The sequence below is a fragment of the Ochotona princeps genome, chromosome 5, assembly GCF_030435755.1.
Source record: "Ochotona princeps isolate mOchPri1 chromosome 5, mOchPri1.hap1, whole genome shotgun sequence".
Lineage (NCBI taxonomy): Eukaryota > Metazoa > Chordata > Mammalia > Lagomorpha > Ochotonidae > Ochotona > Ochotona princeps.
The window spans coordinates 104162000-104185212 of NC_080836.1; the positions used below are offsets into that span (position 1 = coordinate 104162000).

The following is a 23213-nucleotide window of genomic DNA, read 5'->3' on the forward strand; positions in this document are numbered from 1 at the left end:
AAGTAGCATTTCTGCCTTTTGATCTAGCATTGTGATAAATTATACGATTGATGAATTATATGAATGTTCTTAATATTGAGTCATCTTTCTTGGGTCACGGCATCTTTCTCTTAACCAACTGCTGGGTTTCATTTGTGCTCAAGGCCATCTGAGTCCTAAACGACTGTGATCTTTCAGGAACATTCCCAGCCATACTGAACTTTCATGATGTTGCCCCTCCGTGAGATCCTCTGTCTGCCCATCATCTCCAGTTCAGATGGGCTTCCAAAGACGGAGCTCCAGTGGTCACTGCGGACGTCCATCCGGAAAATCACCAGAGAGGACTCTAAGGGCATGGGGTAATGCTGGAGATGTGGTGCCAAGGGAGAATTGCAGAATTCTCCCAAGTAAGATGCTCCATGGCTAGTGGTGGATGGGAAGGCTGTGGGAGCCAACTGGGATGGGGCAGGTGAGACCCAACCCCAGAGCAGCCCCTCAGCCACTCTGATGTGCACTTGTGGGCTCTTGAGCAAACCACGTCGCCTTTCTGGAAGCTGCAAATAATCTCTCAAGAACAGAGTAATTGTTTTTAGCAGCAAAGCACTTTGAAGCAGAACTCCATTATCAGCCTCCCCTGGAGAACCTGCACATCTCTTTGGCTGAGCTCAGAGCTGATTTGAGAGGAAAGTGTGTTGGGAGCTGCTGTTTTGTGGGTGGATAAAGCAACCTCGGTTGACCAACCCCAGAGATACGTTATTCGCACAGCGCGGCTCGGGATCTTAGCGCACACAGCGTCAGCCCACTCACCTGCAGCCCCTGGGATACAGATGTGCAATTTCATCATTTATCTAGGGGAGGGGTTGAGAGAAGCTTTGGTCCCTGCAGGAGGATTAGCCTGAGGAACAGATTAACGGGTGATCCAATAGGCAGGATTCTTTGAAGTGGGGAAGGTCATACATGCCAAGCTCCAGTTGACAGGTGCTCATCCCAGTCCCTTCGAGGCTAGAAATCTCAGCTTTTCCTGCAGGCTGTGGCCCAGTGCATCAGATCAGACCTAAAACCCAACCATTCTGAGCTCAGGGAGGGAATGGGGACTGGCCCCCTGGGATGCAGCTTGCCGATCTTAATTCTAGACAATTTCAGAGTCTTTTCTTTCCCTCTCTGATTCTGAATGCCCAGTTAAGCCCAGACACAAATTTCTTCCAATCTGAACTCTTCTTGGCTGTAGTTCCATGTTGGCTCACTGAGAAAGGAGGGAGAGGATCCTGCCAAGGAGGATGCCTCCCTCTGCCCTTTGCACCCGGCACAGTCCTTCATTCAGCCAGATTTGTTTGTTCCTTTAGCGGAAAACGAGAGTGGGGTGCATTAAAACAGCTGCAGCTCTTTCTTTGTGTGTATCTGAGTTTTGAGCCATCTTCATAATCCATTTTTTAAGCGGATAAGTAAAGCTTGAAGTTGCTTTCAGGGACAGTAATTTAAATGTAGTGGTGGTTCTGGCACAAAATGGTGAGCAGATTTTGGCTTAGCCTGGACTTCATTAATTGGACCATGCCGGTCATCCTTTCTCATTGCAGTGGCAGAAGTAGGCAGGGCCTTCATGGACCTCAGAACCAACTGGGAACTGGGGAGGGCAGATCACGATGCCAAGTATTAGCCTTCAGGCAGCCTGACCTACATTAGGAAGAAATGCTGGGTGAGCTGTGGCTTTAGTTTGCTGCGGTTTAATACAGCACAATGCTGCTCTTTCCTGTCTGCAGAGTCTACCACACAGGGCCAGCATGAAGATCCCTCAGACAGCCATTCGACAAGCTCAGTGTAAGAGCTCACAGGTAGTAGAGGTTCAATACTCAAGAATTCCTTCCAAGGCTGCACCTTGCTACAGAACTTGGCTTTGACGTAGAATCCAGGACATGGTGTAGACTTCAGCAGGAAGTCATTCATCATTAGCTTGTAAGATGAACCAAGCCAAACCTGAGAGCCAAGCCATAGCTGATGTTTGTGTAGACAAGCATTTTTCTTAGGAATATGGTTCTTCTTGGCCTAAGATAGGTAGGTCTTGGGTTGTACCCTTCTAGACTACAAGGATCAGGTCTCACAGCCAATGCCACTTGATGATGCTGTGACCTCATGAGCTTTGGCCTCCCAGTTTTACCCTCTATTAGGAGTTTTGAAAGTTTCCCCATGGAGAATGTGTTAATAGATTTCAAACAGCTCATTGCTGTTCCTTTAGCTTTGCACGGCTGGCCTCCTATCAGCAGCACAGGTGTCTTAGACAGTGTACATCATTAAGAGCAAAATGCAAAGCAGGCCAGTAACAGCTTTTGGAGAGAGCATAGCTCAGTATGTTCCCTGCCCTGCCCTGTGAGTGGTGTGTGGAGTGGGCTGGATTGTGCGGTCCTAATCCCGGCCACAAGCCGACCTCTCTGAAGTCTGGCTGCATCTCAAGTTCCTGCTTTGTGATCTGTAGATGCTGATGGGGCACACCTCACAGAGCTTTGTAGAGGTGACCATCCATCAGTCTTAGCAGATGGCTTAGAACAGTACCTCTATAGAAGTGTTAGATGTTTTATAATTTTGGCTTCATCGGTAACTGAAAAATCATCAGTGCCATCAGCATTATGATAGATGAAATAGACATTTTCGTAACTGCAGGGTGTAAGTAAGTCATCCTCAATGCATGATACTAGATAGGCAAATGGAAAAGGGTGCAGGGCACCCAATAGGTGACACTGGAGAGGATACTATCAGTCCTTGGTCTTGCTGTCCCTCACATTGTACTTACCTAGAGACACGTGGTCCCTGGGACATGTTTGAGCCTAACCACTTTCACTGACATGTACACATTATCCCAAAGCGTTAAGGTTATTCATAGACATAAGTTTAATGTTCCCATGATAGAATCATATTGGTTAATCCTAACTTGGGTCCTTTGTTTGGGTGGTGGGTGAATGTGTAAGCTGTTTTCTTTGCTTGGGAGAGGGTGGGAGGGGTTGTGACCAGCAGTCACAGGTATGTATCTGTTTGCACATTTCCTGTCCCATTGTCTTTTGATCTTAGGTTAAATTCCCAGAAGTGAAATCACTGTGTCAAAGGGTTGAGTGTTTTTAAGGCTTCTGATAAATATTAGCCAGCTCTGTCCCAGACTGTTTACAATTAAAAAAATGGATGATGGGCAAATTTCTGCCCTCTGAGTGTCTACATCTTAGGCCTCTGTGTCTGACACAGTTACTGGACAACAATGAGGATCCTTAAGAGATCTTGGACTGGGAATAACTTTCAAGTTCATCAAGCATTTCCTTGTAGGATTGAAAACACACTTGGGGTCCAGTGTGGGTGGAAGTTGGCCTGGTGCTGACTTGTTTGGGGTCTTATGTCCTGATGGATTCTAACTTCTTGTCTGGACCAAGGTTTATCAACAACACTATGGGAACGGGCTGTGTGACTATGGGGCAGGCAGAGCCTTAAGCCTTGGCCTTCTCTTTCCCCACCAGCTACACTGTGGGTACTGTCCAGGAGAACAACGACCAGGTGTGGAAGTTCCAGAGGTACTTCCTGGTGCAGGAGTACTGCAACCGCCTCAACATCCCCTTTCCCTTCGTCGTCTTCGCCTACTTCTACATGGTGGTAAAGAAGTGCTTCAGCTGCTGCTGCAAGGAGGAAAACATGGAGTCTTCCGCCTGCTGTGAGTGCCTCATCCATTTGTACTTGGGATCTGGGCAGCGAGTCACTCCAGGCGAGGGAGTCTGGTCTGCGTAGCAGCAGGGAGGAGTCAATCACAGGTAGTTCACTGCTCACCTGTGTGAGGATAAGCCATCAGACCAGCCAGCAGGTGTCCTAGGAAGAGGAGTAGTTCAATACACTTGAGGAGTTGTCTTGTTTGAGGGAGTAACTTTTTGAAGGATGTAATAACATCATAGAGTATGCTGAGCAAGCAAAATTCACGAGTGTGTGTCACAGAACTTGTGGTGTCTCGGTTGTGCTTAGAGAAAAGCAAGATCTTAACAGTTGTTCTGTTGAAACAAGATCTTGGGACATGCATTGAGCCTAGAGTTTGGATACAATTCCAGTGCCCCAATCAGTTCAAGCACCCTCATTCAATGCCTGGCTCCAGGCCTTGACCGTGGCTTCCTGCTGCTGTATACACCCTGACAGGCTGCAGAGAAGACTCAAGTGGCTGGGTTCCTGCCACCCATGTAGGAAATCTAAATTGAATTTCTTCGATCCAGCTCAGTCCTGACTGAGCTGTGCTGTGGACACTGGGGAATTGAACCAATAGATGGGAGTGTTCACTCTCCATCTATCTCCCAAATAAATAAAAACTCCATGCAACCTGGTACCTCCCAGAGTTTGCACTAGCAGGAAGCCCATTATGGGATGCAGGCACCTTGTCCACTGGGCCAGACAGCCTTCTCCCCAGGTGTAAGTTGGGAGGAAGTATGTGCTGTGAGCTTCCCCTCTGGCTCTTGCTACCTTTCTCTGCTGCTTGCCAGCTGCCTAATTGGAGCACAAGCAGTGAGAAGGAGGAGAGGAGCTGAGAGTGCCGTTTGGGTGGCCATGTCCTGGGCTGTTTCCTGCTCTTGGGTTGGTCAATAAACCAACCTGCTGAGGCCCTGCCAGTGTCCCTGGCTGCCTTCTTCCTGCAGCTCCAGGGACCTCGTGGTGCTTTCCTGAGCTCACCTGCTGGGGCCATTTCAGGGTGCCTGGCTGTCCTCTCTCTGTAGCACCAAAGACCTGGCAAGGCTTTTCTTGGTAGTACTCCTGATCTTATTCCCAGGGGCTTCCTGCTGGGGATCCACCTCCTCCTGGAAGGCAAAGCTGACCCTGTCCACGGGCAAGTATGTTCATTCTCACGGATCCCTTGCCTCCTCAGCCCTGACAAACTGTGGGAGTGCAGGCAGGGCTTCCATCGCCCCATCTCTGCTGTGCGAGCAGTTGTCAGCCAGCATTCAGCAACATTAGAGCTAGACGTGTTCTGATCATGGTGGGTAGCATCCAGCTCTCTTGCTGAGCCCGTAGAAAATTCCCATCAGGCCTGTATTTCTCAGTGCTCAGTGAATCACTAAGCTGGAGGGAGGGCCTCTCTGTTATCCATTTGGGTATAAGAGCACCACCAGCCTCAGACTGGAAGTGCCCTACAAAAGGACTGGCCCTGGTGTGCCTTCCTCGATCCTCTCCAGGCTCAGGCAACAGAAGCTCAAGCTGGAAGGAGCTTTATCTTTCCCTGCACTTGGCTTTGCTTCCAAATTTACACATTTTAACTAGTGATTTGAAGGTCTTATCTATTTTCCATCGTGGACAGCAACTTCCTGGGCAGATCTGTGTTCCATGTAAACATTACACAAATGCACACCCTTGATTCTGAAGAATGACCTTGGAAATGTGGGGCCAAAATGGGTTCCGTGGATATCGTCATAGCAGGGAAGCAAAGTCATCTTCTCCTTTATTCATCCTAGGGGGGCTAAGGGCCCCTCAAACAGAAAGCAGACCAACAAGCCTACGAACATGTTTAACCTAAATTTTGGCTGGCATATGAACTTTCCTATGAAAGTGAAGACCCTGAAAAAAAAAAAAACACACACACACACTTGAGTGATTTTTAAAGCAGGGTGATAAAAGATGGAGAGTGATGGAGGAACATTAATAGGGGAAGGAGTGACCTAACGGGAACAAGCTGGGGGCTGTGCCAGACCTGACCCCTCTCTTCTCACATGGGGATACTCCCTCCCTGCGGACCTGAGGAGGGTGAGTCTTACAGCTCAACTTCCAGGAAAGGTCAGAGTTGTTGGAAGGTGTCACAATCTGAGGAAAGCCAGAGAGAACTTCTCTTTTCTGCCATTTTCTTAAATTCTTCCAAAGTGTGCGAGGTGCTTAGCACATGGCTGAACACCGCTGTGAGTTACTTCCTAGACAGCCATCAAGAAACAACGGGCCACCTTCCACACAGTGCCTGAGGTAGAGGGATTAAAAAAGCAAATCAGTGAGTCCTTACCAATTCCCAAAGCAGGAGCCGATGAGCCCATTTCCCACTGCAGCTGTCTTTGGAAGAATTTGTAAAACCTACCCTACACTGACCACAAATCTGAACGGAAAGTGGAGAGCAAGGATGGGTAGAATCTCTGTATAAGCAGGAAGAAAGCAAGGGAGAGGGTGTGCCCTCCAGTGACACAGAAATAAGTGCTGGGGAAGTGGTTGTGTTACAGGAGGCATCCCTTTCTTCACAAATATCAGTCCACATCTCTGAAAGCATGTCCTCAAGAAAGGTACCTGGGACTTGGCCGAGGTCACGTGGGAGCCAGACTAGAGAGGGAGAGGAGAGAGGCACAAAGAACCCATGATACAGCCAGGGAAGGGGCCCGAGGAGCATGAATTCAAAATAGTGTCACATCCCCAGCACGTGGCAGCCAGACTCTACAGCTGTGATGCTAAATCAGGCCTAAGCCACCCATGTCCTCTGACAGGGATCATAACTGGGGGTGGGGAGAATGAAACTGGATAAGCCTTGTTAGATGAGTATGGGAAGCATTGAAGTTGGAGAATGTGCCACGTGGGATACACTTAAGCCTTAGGCTAGAACAGATTAGGAAAGAATTCCCAGAATAAGGGGATAATATTTAGTGGGAGACCCAGAGGGTGACCTGAAATTAGCCAGACAAAGAAGCAGAGTTAGGACTGATAACAGGGGTCTCCACAATGGAGGAGGAGAATGGGAAGACTGGGGTTGGGTCCTCAGCCATCCTGTGGCTCCACACCACTGCCTGCCCACCATTCCTGATCCCAGAGCAGGGAAAGAGTGCAGTCATGGGGCTGAGAGGCAGCCGGCATGGGCAACGTGGTTGGCTTGTCTCCCTTGAGACAGCAGAGAGCAGGAATCGCCAGGGCCACTCTCAGCTCAGCAGGTACAACCATGCCACTCAAATGCAGAACTCATTCTTGTGGCTTGGGAAAGAGCAGCCATCTTGGGAGAGTTGGGGAGCAAGTGGATCTTGAGGTGTACCCCCCCAGCACAAACACTTGGCAAAAGAAAAGTCTCTGTTAAATGGGAGAAGAAGGGGGAGGGGTTGAAAGTGATTGGGAAAGGGGGCAAGCACCCAGTACAAATGACTCAAAGAATATATTGATTTTTTTTTCCACAGTGGGTTCGAGTTTTCCACTTAGTTCATCATGGTATTTCCCAGTGGCTGCTGGACTTAGATTGTGCCCTGGGCTGGTTCCTCATCTCTAAAAAGCAATCACTTATTGCCGTCATTAGCTCCATCTTCTGTGTTGGGGTGATTGTCACTGTCCTTTTAGTGTGACTTCAAATACGTTGATGACTCAAAAAGCAAAAATATGAGTTGCGCAAACCCAGACATGATCGTGGGTGGCAATTAGGAAACCTTTGATCTTCATGAATCGTAGTTGTTGTGAGGTTTCTTAAGGGAATAGACATGGAGGGTAAGATGCCCTGGAGTGTGGCCTCGAATGTTGATTGTAACGTGTTCCGGGTTGACCTAGAACCATGATCCCTGGAAGGAGAATATGCCAGTGACCCCCCAGCTCTTGCCTCAGTTCAAGAGTCATCACAGACAACTCCTTTAACAGCATTATTTCAAAACATTACATGCCATTTGGGGGCTGTCATTAACTAACACACATGTGTGATTGCTTTTCTTAAAGAAGAGAATGTTTTGACAGTTTGGATAAGTTTCTATCTTTCTCTTCATCATTAAAAAAAAAAGATTTATTTGTTTAACTTGAAGAGTTGGAGGTTTTTTTTTTTTAATCCACTGGCTCACTCCCCAGATGACTACAACATCTGGTAGCTGAGCTTATCTGAAGTCAGGAAGCAGTAACTTCTGGGTCTCACATGAGTGCAAGGGTCCAAGCACTTGGGCCACCCTTCGCTACTTTCCCAGGTAGGAGTTGGATTAGAAAGTGGAGCAACCTGGACTCCATCTGGTGCCAGCATGGGGTGCTGGTGCCGCAAGTGAGACTGCCACTTCCCTGTCGTTTTTGCCTTTGGAAGACAAGGTGAGTCGTTTCTAACTGAAAGAGTGTAAAGTTTCTATAGCAGGAATGGGAATTGAAGTCAGGACCTGAAATCTATAACAGAAGACAACAGAGAAATTCCAGAGGCACCTCCTGATTTACTTGGGGACTTTGGTTCTGTCTTGGAATTATGTCCCAAATGAATGTCTTTAAGACCCAGGAGAGATTCAGGAGACCTATCCATGCTGCTAGGTGGCCTACCAGTGGCATACAATGGCTCCAGGGGTAAATGTTACAACAAGGAAGACTGGCTTAGTGTAAAGAGAACATTGTCTATCAGTGCCATCTGGGAATGGATTGAACTGCCCCTTGCTCCTGAGGCCAGGTTGGGGCTGTGTGGACTCTGTGAGGGGCTTCCTGGGCTGGAGGGCCTTTCTCCAGAGCGCCTTTGTGCTCAGTCCAGGGTCAGTGGGGTCAGGAATGTTGGTGTACAAGACAGGGCTAGGCTGTCCACTAGATTTGGGGGAGTTCAGGAGCAGGAACAGACTCCTCCCCAGAACATGTCTAGTGACACAGTGCAATCTGAACATGTAATGGGGAATGAGCACTCCTGTTTTGTCTGCTGCATGGAAAGGTTTATCTTGAGGAAGCAAGAAATGGATCGGAAGCGAGTGATGTTAACTTGGCCCTCGGAGGGCAATGACCTCACAGTAATGGGAAGGCCACTGAGGACTGTTGCGTTGTCCTTCTTCAGAACAAACAAGTGACAGGATGGGAATCCCCACAGGAGCAGGATTCTTCCAGTGTGGTGTGGTGTGGAGGGAAAGCAAGCCCACAACTTGAGTTGCGAACTGGAAACTGCCCGGTGTGCCCAGTCACTGTCTGCCCATTTGCACTTCCATGGAGACATCTGGTTGCAGACACCAGGGTGCTCTGAGGTCACCGGAGTCGCCAGGTGGCAGTTCACTCCCTAGGTGGATGCTACACTAGCTTCCTAACGCTGGGCGAGTCATGGCTTCAATTGTAAAATTGCCCTTCTTTGGAGTCAAAGAGGAGTCAAGCTTTTAAAATAACTTTCAGAAGAGTAAAATCCAAGCTTTCATTTTTGGTACTTTTTTGGTAATGCCCTCAAATAATGAAAAAATAAGCATGCACCTCAATAATTGCATTTTTTAATAAAATGGCTGATTTTTCTTTGTGTGTGTGTGATTTAGACAACATTCTCCATTCATTATAAAACATTTGGAAAACACAGGAAAGCACAAACAGGGATGAAGAGTACAGATAACCCGTCATCTGGAGATGAATATTGTCAACACACTCATGTTGACTGCATTATTCTATGTGGCTGTCAGAATTGGATGGCTCTATGTATGCCCACTTATGACCTAGTTTTTCCAGTTAACTAGTATAATACAATGTAAACATTTTCCATTTGTGATTAGCTGTGGAATATTCTGGCCTGTGGAAGTACCATACATTGATCTAGCCAATGCCAGATCGCTAACCATTGCGATGACTGGTTAATATAGGGTGCTAGGATGAAGGGTTTCATGCATGCATCTTTGGACATGTTTGACTATTTCTGGTAGAGGAACTTCTGGATAAAGGGTCCACACACTTCCAAGCTGCCTACGCCCTCTTCACTTTCTCATCTCTCATCATCCCTACGTCTCTAACCATGGATTTTTTTTTTCCCAGTCAGTGTTTTTCTGCAAACAGATGTGGTCATGATTTTAGAATTTTCTCAAAGTTTGCAGTTTCCCTGGTGGCCTTGCACTGTGGTCTTCCTACCAGCACTTTCTTGGCTGTTGCTCAAGCTACTTGTTCCTCTCCCCAGATGTCTGTGTTTAGGAGCTACTGCCCTTTCTTTGAAAATTTTTATGAACTTCTCGTGGGCTTCTAAATGCACTTTAGTTTGTGGGGGAAAAATAGACACTGGAAGCAACTTTGCTAGAAAAAGAAATAGGAGTGACAGAAATTCAGTTCAGAATTATCTTATGAATCAGTTACTCACCATTTAAAAGTATGTCTGGGGGATGGTGTCCTGGTGAAGGGGTCCCAGAGGGTGCTGCTTTGTGTCCTGCCTGCTGGTTCTGATCCAACTCCTTGCATATGCACCTGGGAAAGCAGAGCAATGTGGCCCAGGTGCTTGGGTCGCTGTACTTATATGAGAGATCAAGATGAAATTCCAGGCTCCCACCTTCAGCTTAGCTCAAGCTTTCGCCATTGTGACCACTGGGGGAGGAAAGGGGGCATGAATCAGTGGGTGAAAGATTTCTCTCTTTCTCTCTCTGTTTCTCTATATAATTCTGTGTTCAAATGGGTACATCTTTAAGAAAAAAATGTTTTAAATATATTTGTACTAACGATTTGCTTAAATCTAGCCACTTGCATTTTGTTCCTTTGCTGTCTACCTAATTCTTTTAGATCTAGGAACACCTTATAATTGTTCCGAAGCTGTGCCATGTTCATGCAAAAAACAAAATGGTCCTATAAAGTGAAAATGACATGAATATATTTCACCTGGACAGTTGTTTGCACACATGCAGCTTCATGTCCCTGCATATTAGTCAGGTGGTTTGTTGTTGAGTGCATTAGTTCCTGACAAATATGAGGCTGCTTCAGAAAGTCTCTGGAGAAACACAATTAATAAACATTTATTTCAGTACAAAAACCTGAAATCGATGATAGCTTTCACAGCACACATTTCCTGTGAGATTTTTGAAGATCCCTTGAATGCGTGGATTTCAAAATTTTGTCTTGGAGCCAAAGAAAGTTTTCTTTTCATTTTATTTTCCAAGAACATTTGGAGATACTCCTGTGGATGACATGCTGGTCCATTCTGTTGCTGACCTGCCCCTGGAGAGGTCTGGGCACCATTAGGAACATCACTGTGGATCTTCCTGGAGTGTGTTCCAAGCCAATCTTCCAGCATGTCCTGGCTTGGGTGCAAAGGAAAGACTGGAGGTGCGATTTTCTCTCTGAGATCTGCGCCTGGGTGACATGCTCAAGAGAGCCAGGGCATCCTGGGCTGTCCTCTGCCCTGCCGGCCTGGTGTTCTGAGGGATCAATTCCAGAGTCACTATCCAATGGGATTGCTGAGCATTTTTATGCCAATACAATAGAAGTGGAACACAAATCAAATGTGAGACTGGAATGCATTAGTGGAGAGCTTTTGCCACATCACAAAACACAGGGACAGGATTCGGCTCGATCTCTGTTTAGAATGAGGATTGTATTCCTGCTTCATGCAGGCAGCTCCCAATCATGCGTTACTACCGTCTTTCTCTGCTGCTGTCTGGTGAACAAGCTTAGGTAAATCCGCCTGCGCAAGACATATCTAACTGCCCCTGGGCCAGTGTTTCACAAAATGCCTAGCAGGTGTTGCTTGAAGAAGTCGGGGCAAATGTAGTCATTTAACCTTGTTTTTTTCCCCCTCTTCATTAAAGGTTTCAGAAATGAAGACAACGAGACGCTGGCATGGGAGGGTGTCATGAAGGAAAATTATCTCGTCAAGATCAACACGAAAGCCAATGACACCTCAGAGGAGTATGTTGACCACTCTCTTCTGTCTTGCCAGACCCCTGTGGTATCCGTAAGCCGGCAAGCACAGGCAGGTTACTGGGGCAAGCTCTGGAAAGGGCACTGCCTGGAAGAGAGCAAAAGCATCAGAAAGATGACACATGGTAGCTGAGAACAGACATGCAGGTGCAAGCCAGCCTTCCTCCAAGCCTGGTTGCTACACACAGTGGCCCTAAGTGAGCCAGCAGATAAAACCCATCATCCTCTCTCCATCTGCCTCGCTGTCTCTGGCTCCCTATCAAATATATTTAAAAAATCACTCTAACAGGTACAGGTGCCCTAAGCATAGCACACCTTTTTGTTAGTTTCAACTCAACTGCTGAAAGGAGTGCTATGTGGTGTTTTCCATCGGACAACCAAGCGAATGCCCTAAGCTCGTCTCTCCTCCTCGAATCCGAGATCTTGGGTTCAGATGGGAAGGGCTTTGCAGTTCACCCTCCACCAAATTGTCAACACAGTAGCCTTTATTATTCTGACCTGCCAATTGGGGTGAAAGAGAAATTCTGCCTCATTAGGAAGAAAACCAGGGAGGCAAAGGCTGCTGACACTTGATTATGTTGAAGATAGAAAGATCTGTATTGTGCCCTTCAAAAGGCTGAAAAATGGAGTACAACTGCTCTCTCCTCTTTCTCCCTCATCTCTCTCTTGCTCACTTTGTTTTTCTAATTCCCTTGTAGAATGAGACACCGGTTCAGACAACTGGACACGAAGGTATGGCTCTTTAATTTTGTGTCTTTAATTTTGTATTCTTTAATTTCTTTGAGCTTTCAGTGGAGTCCAGTGGTTGTGGTCAGAACCAGTTCATTGCGAAGACAATTTGATGTGACGTGTTCTATGCTCAGGCTCCCCCTTTCATCACACAAGGACTTCAAGCTGGAGGGCGACTGTCCACATGGTGACTGGTCCTGAAGTCTCCCTTCATGACCTCTGGAGTCTGCCCTAGCTAACCCAGCACTCTCTTTTTCTCTCTGCTGTGAAAGTAGTGAAGATGCTTGCAGTGGCAGGGATTATGAGAAAGACTCCGAGGAGCTGTTTTGGGGGGTGGTCCTTGGGCTTCTGTACTAGTCTTTGATGCCACCTTAATTTATTGACTATTTAATTTTATGGGCATTGCAGATGTGTGAAGATGTGTAGATGTTAGGCACCAAGTTAGTGTGCCTACCCAGCCCTGGGCTGGATTTCTGGAGGTTATAGTCATGTTCAGCAGAGATTACAATTGATTCATAAATGTCTGATCCTCGTTAGGCTCTGATGGGAGGGTGTATAGTGTTTTCCCATGGAGTTTGGGGAATGGCAGCCTGGGTAATGATATTGGTCAGTCTCTCAGAGTTGTGCTATTTGGTGGTCAGACCTTATCACAGTGTTTCTATCATTGTCTATACTAACATCTCAATAAATGTTGCCTTTGGCAGAGCTGTAACATTAGCAGGTATGTGTTTACAATCTTTATATATTTATGTTAGTTACCAATTTTTAAATTGAAGCTGTTTCCATGGTCTTCACTTCTGAACTTTAACTCTGGGCAGCATGTTGATAACCAGGGCTGTGGCCTGGTCCTTCCAGGAGGATTGGCTCAGGGAAGCTAGTTCTTCCTGGGGTCTGTCTCTTCTTCCTTCTCCTGCAACTGCCTGCTCTATATGTGGGAATCAGTGGCTTACCATGTTTATACAGTCTGTGTGAGTGACTACAAGTGTTAGTCACTATTTAATATGTATATTAATCATTTTGTTTGGTCCATGAGGCTGTGGGTAAGAAGCCCAGGAAGGCTCAGTTGGTCAGCTTTTCTGCTTCCTATGGTCCCTGCTGGCTTTACTGGGATGGAGTCAGCTGATGGCCTGACCAGGATCTGGCATCTTGGTGCTGGTCTTTGCGTCCCCACCACATGACACCACATCCTTCCAGGCCCGAGCTTGGTGGTCCTGGGGCAGGCCCCCTTCTTACACAGGGGCTGGCATCTAACAGTGAGAACACAAGAATCGGCAATGCTCTTCATGGCTGGGCATGCGCTTGGCTCTTGATGTAGGGGTGACACATGCGTGTAGGGAGGAATGAACTCATGGAGGTCTGTAGACATGCTACCACACAGCAGTGTGTCATCTTCAGCTGAGTTTTAGTTGAGGGGTTGGGAAGACTCCTGAGTTACTAAAGCTGATGCCTATGCACTAACGATCATGTCAGATGTCACAGTCATGATCAAAGGAGAGGAAAAAGCAAAGTGCTACATATTTTCTGAGATCATACAAGAACCGAAGAATGCTTAGAGAATGTTGAAAGGAACTACCAGGAATAGGATTCTAAGAGTATGTTAGACATTTAATGTATGATATGGATTGAGAATAATCATATATTTTTTCACATCATATATTTCTATTTAAACATATTGTCAGCTTTAGCTTCACTGAAGCCATGTGACTCGTAATATTTACTAGGTCACTGTTGCCTTCTGCATAGACCCTGTAGTTTTGGAATGAGCCCTTAGTTCAGTGGTTTGGGGTTTAGAAGTATTTTCAAGCTGGAGCTAGGAGTAGACAACGTTAATGGTTCTGTGTGCTGTGGCCAGCAGGCACTTGACACACAGCCCATGCCTATATCACAAACGTGCGGGGACTGGCAGTCATGTTGGGGGAAATGGGGTTGTTCTAGGCAGGAAGTGCCCTGGCAAGAGCTGAGTGTGAAGATGTGGGAGGGACAACTCTCCAGCAACTCATCTTGCTCTGCAGGTGGATTTTATTCCCATGCAATGAAGCAAGTGGGGATTTTCAACCCTTCAGAGGAACACATCTGGTGTGTTCTTTCTCTGAGTGAGTGGAACAGCCGTTAGGTCAAAGGAACAGAGCTGCTTAGGAGTGTCCAGGTGTGTGCAGAAAGCAGCCCACTTTAGTTTGCTTGGGTTTTTTACTGTGGGTTTATCTAGGGTGACTTTTAGTTTGCTTGGGTTTTTTACTTGTGGGTTTATCTAGGGTGACTTTGTAGAGAACTCATCCCCCACCCTCAAGTCACACTTTGGTCCCATCCTCATTTGTGACATGCGGAGAATGGACAGAAGAGGCAGCAGCTGTGGACCTGGGGAGACAGGTGCCTGCAGGAGGTTTGACGCTCCAAGAAATCCACCAGGTCCTTCCAGACGAGAGCTGGGGATGTGGAGGCCCTGGAGAAGCCTACTTGACTCCCAGGGACCAAGGGTTTAGTGGGCCCAGCCCTTTGAAGCAGCTGTAAAGTGTAGGCTTGGGTGGGATTGGCCCCATTAAGCTTCTGTAGTGTCCTTTTAAAACAAATAACTTTATTTTTTCAACAACTGCACTGACAAGTGTGTGTGTGTGTGTGTGTGTGTGTGTGTGTGTGGTGTATGGAATTTGATGTTTGGGTGCATGTATGCTTTGCAAAAATGATGACCACAGTCATACCCAGCCAATCAATACATCTGCCCCTTCTACATAGTAATGACGTGTAAGTGTGAGAACTAAGATTTAACATCTGTCCTCTCAATACATAGCAGGAGGGAGGCAGATGGGAGGGGGCACTGGCTGATGCAATTAGGCCAGGGGACTACCAGACCAGAAACCCCTGCCTGGATCGGAAGTGATCTATGGGCTTGACAGGCCAGAGGGACCGTAGCAGCACTCAGGCAACCATATAATGAGATGTTCCTTCACTTGGTAGACCCTGTCCCACTTCCTGTTTTGACTTGAGTATAAAAGCCCTGGTTCACAATCCCCAGGTGCGACTTCCAAGGCCCTGTGTCTGTGCTGGACCAGACAGCCTCGCCCAGGAGTACTCCCAATAAAGCTCACTTTGAGCCAAAGCTTTGTTCCGTGGGATCAGACATTACAGCAGGGGCAGGTATCTGCTCCCAGATCTGCAATCCCACCCATCCACGCGGAGAGCAGAGGTGCTCCCAGATCCGCAATCCCACCCATCCACGCGGAGAGCAGAGGTGCTCCCAGAGCTGCCTGGCCGTCAGCGCTCTGCTTTGGGGCTTTGAGTCCAGGTGCCTATGACGGGGTGGGGAGGAGGCACCTGGTGGTCCTGTGGGGGACCCTGCCCCTGCCAACCCTCCAGGCCACACTCGGAGTCAGGGAGGACCGCGGCTTTATTCTCCTGCTAAAAACCCCTGGTGCTGCACGTGAGCCAGGGCAGGCTCTATTTGGATTAAGAAGGTGCTTTCTGGGTCTAGTGCGATAACCTAGCGGCTAAAGTCCTCGCCTTGCAGTATCATACGGACACCGGAGTGCTCTGACCTCAGTCCCAGGAGATGGTGGGTGGCATCTCCTCCAGCCCCCAATGTTGGGAGTTGCCAGTGAGGTCCCTGCTTGGGGCTGCCTGTCCACATTGCTCCATGGTGCCCCTCTTCCTAGAATTTCCTCAGGGACTCTTCTCTCCAGCTCTCTCCTGGGCACATTTCTTCTGTCCAAAGCAGTGCCTCTTTTATTCCCCGTTCTGCCATCTTGGATTCAAGTATTATTTCTCTTCATTTCCTTTTGGGAATATAGAAACGGGATTGACACATGTGTGTTGATTTTGTGTTCTGAAACTTCACTGAAGATCCCTTAATTCAGAAAGTCATTTCCCCCCCGATTCTCCGGGGTTCTCAGCACGTGACGTCATGTTGCCTGCAAGCAGATAATTCATTTCTTCCTTCCTGACGTGAACGCGTTGCGTTTCTCTTTCTTGTCTGGCCACTCTGGCTGCAGGGCTGCAGCACTCTGCTGAACAGCACTGGTCTCAGTAGAGGAAAATCTGAATTGATTGAATATTGAATATCATGCTCATTATAGCATTTCATAGGTAGCTTTTGTTGTTTTGAGGCTAAATTTCTTCCATTCTTCTTGTTATTTTATGAGAGGACGTTGAATTTTGCCAACTTCCTTGTATACTGAGATGACCACGTGGTTTCTGATTTCCAAACTGTTACTGTGGTGTACCGGTCTGATTTTTTTAGGCAGCACTGTCATCTTATCCCAGGGTTAAGTACCATGGTCATGGGGTATGGGCTTTCTCATGTGTTCTTGAATTCAGGTTTCTGATATTTGATGCAAGATTTTTGCACACATGTTCATCTGGAATATTGGCCTATTGTTATCTTTGGATTTGGTATCAGGCTGATACTGACCTCATATAATGAGCTTTGACCTATTCCCTCTTTAATTTTTTGGGAAGAGTTTAAGGAGGGATGGTATTTGTGAATGTTTGGTATAAGTAAGCCGTGTAACTATACAGCCCTGGGCTTTCTCTTTGTTTGTAGGTTGTTGGTTACTGGATCAAATTCCTTGTTTGTTATGAGTCAGTTTGGGCTTCATGTTTTTTCCTCGTGTGTTCTTGGTGCATTGTATGTGTTTAGGGATTCCCCCAGCTAAACTTGCGCTCCCATTTCGGACTGGCTAGCAGCAATGCCCTAATAGGAAGTGAAGTGGAGCTGGGCCTAGATGTTTTTAGCATGCCTTTTGCGGAAAACTTCTTTTATCTAGTGCACAACGCCTCACAGCCAGAGCATCTCCCATGTGGGGAGTTTGCTCACACTGGCAGATGCCCCGTGGCTCTCTTGTCTGACCCGTGTCTAGCTTGCGCCTGGTTAGCTGTAACCACCACTGCTCTGTTGCCCTGATCTGGAGCTTCTAGCACCTGTAGGGAAAACCCAGCCTGGAATAACCCCGGGTTCTACAGATGAAAGTTTTCCATTCTATGCATCCATCACAACAAAAAGCAAATTCAAACGCTTACTACCTACACGTTCTGGACAGGAGAGGTGCAATGAGTTGGGGGTGGGCCTCCACTCCTGGGTCACACGTAGCATTGGGAAGGAGACAGGCAGAGAGAGGCAGCACTGGCTGTATGCCTACGTGCGTCATGCCAGTTGGTTCCTGTGGTCTCTTCCGTGTCTCTAGCATCAGCTTTAGTCTCTTCTTTCTCATTTTATTTTATTTATTTGCCTCTTCTTTTTTGTGTGTTAGTCGGGAAGGATTTGTCAATTTTACCTTTTCAAAAAGAATTCTTAATTTTCTGATATTTTCCCTCTACTTGGTTTGCGGAATGTTTATTTATTTATTTTTAGATTTGTTTTTATTTGCAAGGCAGAGTTACATAGAAAGGAGAAACAGAGAAAGATCTTCCATTGGCTAACTCACTTCTGTGACCGCAGTGTTTGGGGCCGCGCCAGTCCGAAGCCAGAAGCGTGAAGCTTCTGGGTTTCCCATGGGGTGTTGGGTCCAAGGACCTGCGCCATCTTTTCTTGTTTTCCCAGGCACATTAGCAGGGAGCGGGTTAGAAAGTATGGAGCAACAGGCACTCAAGCTGGCACCTACATGGGATGTTGGCATCCCAGGTAGAGGGTTAACCTGCTATGCCACGATACTTGACTTCTTCTTGGAATCTTATGTTCTACTTTGAACAGTTTATTAAAATCGCGTTACCATTAACCAGCAACAGGCTGTCTCAAAAACTCATGCCATTATACCAGAAAGTAAAGGATTTACAATTGACCTTGAGTCTGTAAGTGGGACTCTTACTGCCTTGTTTATCTTCAGCAGCCGTTTGTCCGCGTGGGCTCTGTTGTTGTTCTTTGGTGTCTTTTTCTTCTTTTAATAAAAGCTAAATGAAAAGGTTTTTATCGGAAATAAGCCCAGTTTAACCAGAGATCTTTCCTTGAGAAAGTGATAAACCCTCTTTCAAACAACTGCTCAGGAGGTGCGTTGTTCCCATGAGCTTGTATTCAAGAGCATTATTAATGTATTGCAAAATGAGCTTCATGTATCTTGCATATCAGATTTGCAAAACATGCAAATATCAAGAACAACTTTCTTATGCCTTTTACTTAAATTATGTTTGTACTATTTGCATATGTGGTATGTTGGGGTAGACCTTTTATTTTCAAACACCTGATTTATTAGTGTTTTATTATTGTACATTTACCAAAGCAAAATTTTATTAGCATCTTATACTTTTATTAAGATTAGTTTCATATTATGTTATTAGTATTGTATGTTGCTTCTCTGTGTCATTGTAAGCTTTTTGTGGGAACTACTAATGATCTTTATTTGAATAATGATAATTGACTTTCTAATTGGTCTCTAATTGTTAGTGATAGGAAGTGAATGATGAGTGGGTCGGAAATGCACCTGCTGTTTCTTGCACTGCCCTCCACCCCCAAGATGTGACATACTCACAATGGCATATTTGCTGCACAGAAAATTGAAAAGTTGGAAAATATATATTAAGACCAGTTCTATTTTTTCCCCCTTTCCAAGCTTAATGATCTCAAGGGCCTTCTGAAGGAAATTGCTAATAAAATCAAATGAAACTGCATGAGCTCTAATGGAGAAAACCCTAATTACAGCCAGGTGAGTGGTTCTAATGGCTTTTTTCTTTCCTCTCAAAATGTCCATATTTAAGACTAATTTGAAATTGTGCCGTTTTTCTCAACTCTTTCATTTTCATGTATTATCAGACTTGAATATAATGCATTATTCAAAACAATTCTAACAAATTTGGGGACATAAAAAGGAGGAAGTGGAAGTATTTCCCCATGCCAGAAGTTTCCCTGCCAGCGGGAGGATGTTGGGATGTTTAAGGACTTTGTAAAGCACCAGCAGCCTGCAGTATCTATGCTGCTGAGCATACATTGAGACAACTTTCCAAAACCTTGTCCCTCGTGTATGTCACTATATAGGTATCTTTACAAATAACATCCCATAATACACTAATTCTCATGCTGTATTTTTGTAGTGATTACTGTGGGATATGAAATGCACACTGGTCATCTCTTTACTAGCCAGGCATGTTGTAGCGAGGCATCCGAAGTGGTAGTCATTCAAGTCGCTGGCAAAGCCTCATGCCCGGCATACTTCTCCGGACTTGTCCCATTGGCTTTACTTGTATGTTTCCATGACCTGGCCAACCCTGAAAGCAAATGTTTAAAATGTTGTTAGGGGAAAACAGCAAGGGGCATTTCCTCAAAACAGACATTTTTTTTGAGAAAGTCAGTTGCAAAGAATGGAAACAGAGGCAAGAATTCTCTCCTTCCTCCCACAGCCCCACTTCCTCCTTTGCTTTCCCTCTGTCCTCCCTCCCACCGATGCTTCTTGAGTCCCCTCCAGGTGTCCAGGGCTGTGTCCCCTGGCCTGACCCTCACTGACCGCTGCCTGCGTGCTGGTTGACCGCAGCATTTCTCTTCACGTGTGGTGGCACTACAGGGGAGATGGTGGCTGGTCTAGCTTCCTGTCAGTCCTTCTGGCCACTCAGTTCTTTTCCTTGCATTCTGACAGTTACAGATCACATATCAAGTTCTTCCATTGCTGAGGGCTTTGTGCTCACCAATGGAAGCCTTGCAAATTGAAGGGAAAAAAATGAATTCCCAGTCTTTCATGATGGTGTTTAACCAAATCGACACTAAGCCTTACAATACATTGTGATTTGGATTTCACAGCACTTGGCATTTTGTTTAATTTGTGAGCTGAAAAACAGGAGAAACAATCAAGAACTGTTGAAGATGAGAAAAAAATTGTAAGGTGATTAAAGAGTGATAATTGTTGAAAAGATCCAAGTTCTCTCTCTCTCTCTCTCTCTCTCTCTCACACACACACACCACACACACACACTCTCTCTCTCACACACACACACACTCTCTCACACACACACATACACTCTCTCTCTCTCTCACACACACACACTCTCTCACACACACACACACTCTCTCTCTCACACACACACTCTCTCTGTCTCTCTCTCTCACACACACACCACACACACACACTCTCTCTCTCACACACACACACACACACACACTCTCTCTGTCTCTCTCTTTCTCTCTCTCTCTCTCTCACACACACACACACACACACACACACCACACCTCTCTTTACAGTGTCAGGCTTCTCTCCTGTTGCTCTTTTTCAAATGTAACGGCTGTAAACAACACATTGACTTTCTTCCTACTCACTTCCCCTTGCCTTCATCTTAAACTTGCATCAGTGTGTGGAAATTTAATTAACTGCTGGATGAAAATGGGTTGGGGGAAGGACACGACTTCATTTCTGTGTGTATGCAACCTTGAAAGAAAGAAAATACGTAGAGAAAGAATAGCCAGATTACTTGCCTCCCACCCCAATTCTTAAGACCGATTCATTTGAGCCCGCTCTTTACTCCTGGACATCAACTGTTGCTTGACATCCATAATATTCTTTAAAAGTTCATGGAGAAAGGCATTTTCTGGGCAACCAGGTGCTGGTTGCCCAGACGCTGCTCTTGCAAGGCTTCCTGATGCCTCTTCTCTCGAGGAGTCGGGGAAGCTGTCCTTCCCAGAGGTGGCAGGAGGGGAAGAGAACATAGCTCAGGAGGATGTGGGCAGGCACCTGTTGCAATGCAGGGACCTCAGGAGGATGTGTGTTGGTACCTGTTGAGGCAGGTGCAAGGACCTGGCACTGCACAGGTCTACCAATCCTCCCATCCCTGGCTCTGATCCAGTCGCTTGGGATGTATCAGCAGGCGATGCTGCATGTTTTCTTTCACCCACCCAGGTTGAAAGGAGGTAGGGATCTAGAGTGAGAAGAAGCCATTTGCTTTCCCTTGCCACTGTACCCAAGGACCTGGGGGAGGTAGGTTCTTGGAGACTGATTGTCCATTTCCTATCTAATAGTCCATTGATTCTTGTATTTGCTGGAGTCACATTCTGAACATGAAGGCATTTGAAATCATCCATTTGGTAGCCATCCTAACATTGCATTTTGACAGATTTGGCAAATATTTAACCTCATTATCCTCTTGAAATATATGCAGAGGGACTAAGTAAATGAAGCATTCAGAAACTCTGGGTTTTAACCTAGACTGGATGAATTGAGTCTTCAATATTAAACCTCTCTCAGGCCACATGACAGGTTGTGTAGAATGCACCTCTTGGGGTGGGACATCTGGTGTGATGCTTAAGACACTCCCTGGGACACCTGTGTTCTGTATTCAAGTGCCTCTTCTAGTCCCTGACTTCCCTGATTCTAATCCAGCTCTACTGTCACCCTGGGAGTTGGTTCAGTATTTGAGTCCCCACCCCACGTAGGAGGTCTGTGTTGAGTCCCTGACTCCTGGCTGTTGCAGAGTGAGCCAGTAGAAGAAAGGTGGATCTTGGATCTCTTCCGTTTTCTGGCCTCTTCTCTCCTCTCCTCTTCTCCAACCCTCCCTCCCCTCTCTCTCCCCTCCCCACTTTTCCCCTCCCTCTTCTCTCTTTCTCTATGTCTCTCTCCTCCTTCCCTTCAAATAAAATGAAATAATAATAATAATAATAATAATAATAATAATAATAGTATTGTGTGAGCTCCCCATGCATTGGGGATCAGTGTCTTAAAAAAACAGGGAAAGAATCATTTAAGAGAATAAAACATTCTTGAATACCTAAAGAAATATCTTAATGTTTGGTAGTAAACTTGGCTGTTTTTCTGTGTCCTGAGACTGGAAGTGGGAGGGTCTGCTGCCACACGGTGTTTTCTGCTCTCACAGGGAATGTCCCACATCTACACCAGGAATGTTCAGGAGTGCTGAGGAATGATTTCGCTAGTGACTACTAACCTGGAATTTCCACCTTGGATGGTCTTCAGCCAACACCTGGGGATGGAGCGTGACGTTGATGTCTGTTGGGAAGATGGACCGGGGGAAGAGCGGCTCCTATCCTGTGTCTCTGCTGAAGGAGGCTGCTCATGGAAGCCTGCTGCTGGATCCTGCGTACTCCATTCCCGTCACATTTGTATTCTTGCCCTACAAATATTAAGGAAGGAGCAGGATGACTTCTCTAAGAGCGGGAGCCGTCTTGCTTCCACTCCTGTGGTGTCTCTTGGTTCTGGATGATTCTCTAGTTAACACGTTTTCTGTATTACCTAACTGAGCTTGTCAGTGGAGCCGGGTTCTAAAGCACGCTGCGGCAAGGGGACCGTGCTATTTCCAGGAGCAGCTATTTCATCACTCGTGATGCTTGGCCCTTAATGAAGAAGAGGCTATGTCAACAGCATCGTTCCCTCTCAACCTCACAGGAGCCCCTGTGGAAGGCAGGACCCTCATTCTTAACTCTGTGAGAAATCACCCCACGTGGTGTCTTGAAAGTCACCTCTGATTTTGTCTTCCTTGGGTGTTCCTTTTCCTCCTTTTGTTTATTATTGTTCCCATTAAACATATTACATTGATATTATAAAAATGTAGGCCGCCTAGAGACACAGAGAAGCCCCCACCACATAGAGATATCACTGCTAACATTTCTGAATGTTTTTGCAGGTTTTGTTTTCCCCTAGGCATGTCTCATTTTCCTTTGAACCTTTTACACAAGGTCATCTCATATGCAATTATGTATAAGCTCCTTTACTTAGTATTCTATCAAAGATGTTTTCCTTATACTCATAGTCTTTTTAAACTTCCTGTCGCCTAATCCTCAGTCCCCAGTGACTCCTGCGATGTTGATCATTGAAGACTATTCCTGGTTGGTCACCGGGATGAGCATCCTTGAACATGAATCTTTGTCTGCATTTAGGAGAATTTCCTAAGGCTAGATATATCTATTGATTATCAAGCCATTTACAGAGCTTTTCAGAAATGTATAAAAATAGGAACTATTAACTTGAACATAAGGTATGAGATACATGAGCCTACAACTATTAAAATATTTAAGCCTTAGTGTAGAAAGAACTCAATATGCTTATTTAAATATTATGGGT

At 46.1% G+C, this 23213-nt stretch overlaps 1 protein-coding gene across 3 annotated transcripts in view; it reads left to right on the plus strand.

The window, feature by feature from the left end:
* TRPM8 (transient receptor potential cation channel subfamily M member 8) overlaps positions 1–22558 on the plus strand; it is a 131828-nt gene extending 109270 nt beyond the window's left edge. For all 3 annotated transcript variants that reach the window (XM_058665154.1, XM_058665157.1, XM_058665156.1), the window contains 5 exons: positions 3471–3661; positions 11400–11499; positions 12210–12243; positions 18774–18866; positions 22012–22558. In XM_058665154.1, the coding sequence (XP_058521137.1) occupies positions 3471–3661; positions 11400–11499; positions 12210–12243; positions 18774–18824 (376 nt within the window). In that variant the 3' untranslated portion in view covers positions 18825–18866; positions 22012–22558. The remainder of the gene's footprint in view (positions 1–3470; positions 3662–11399; positions 11500–12209; positions 12244–18773; positions 18867–22011) is intronic.
* The last annotated feature ends 655 nt before the right edge of the window (positions 22559–23213 follow it).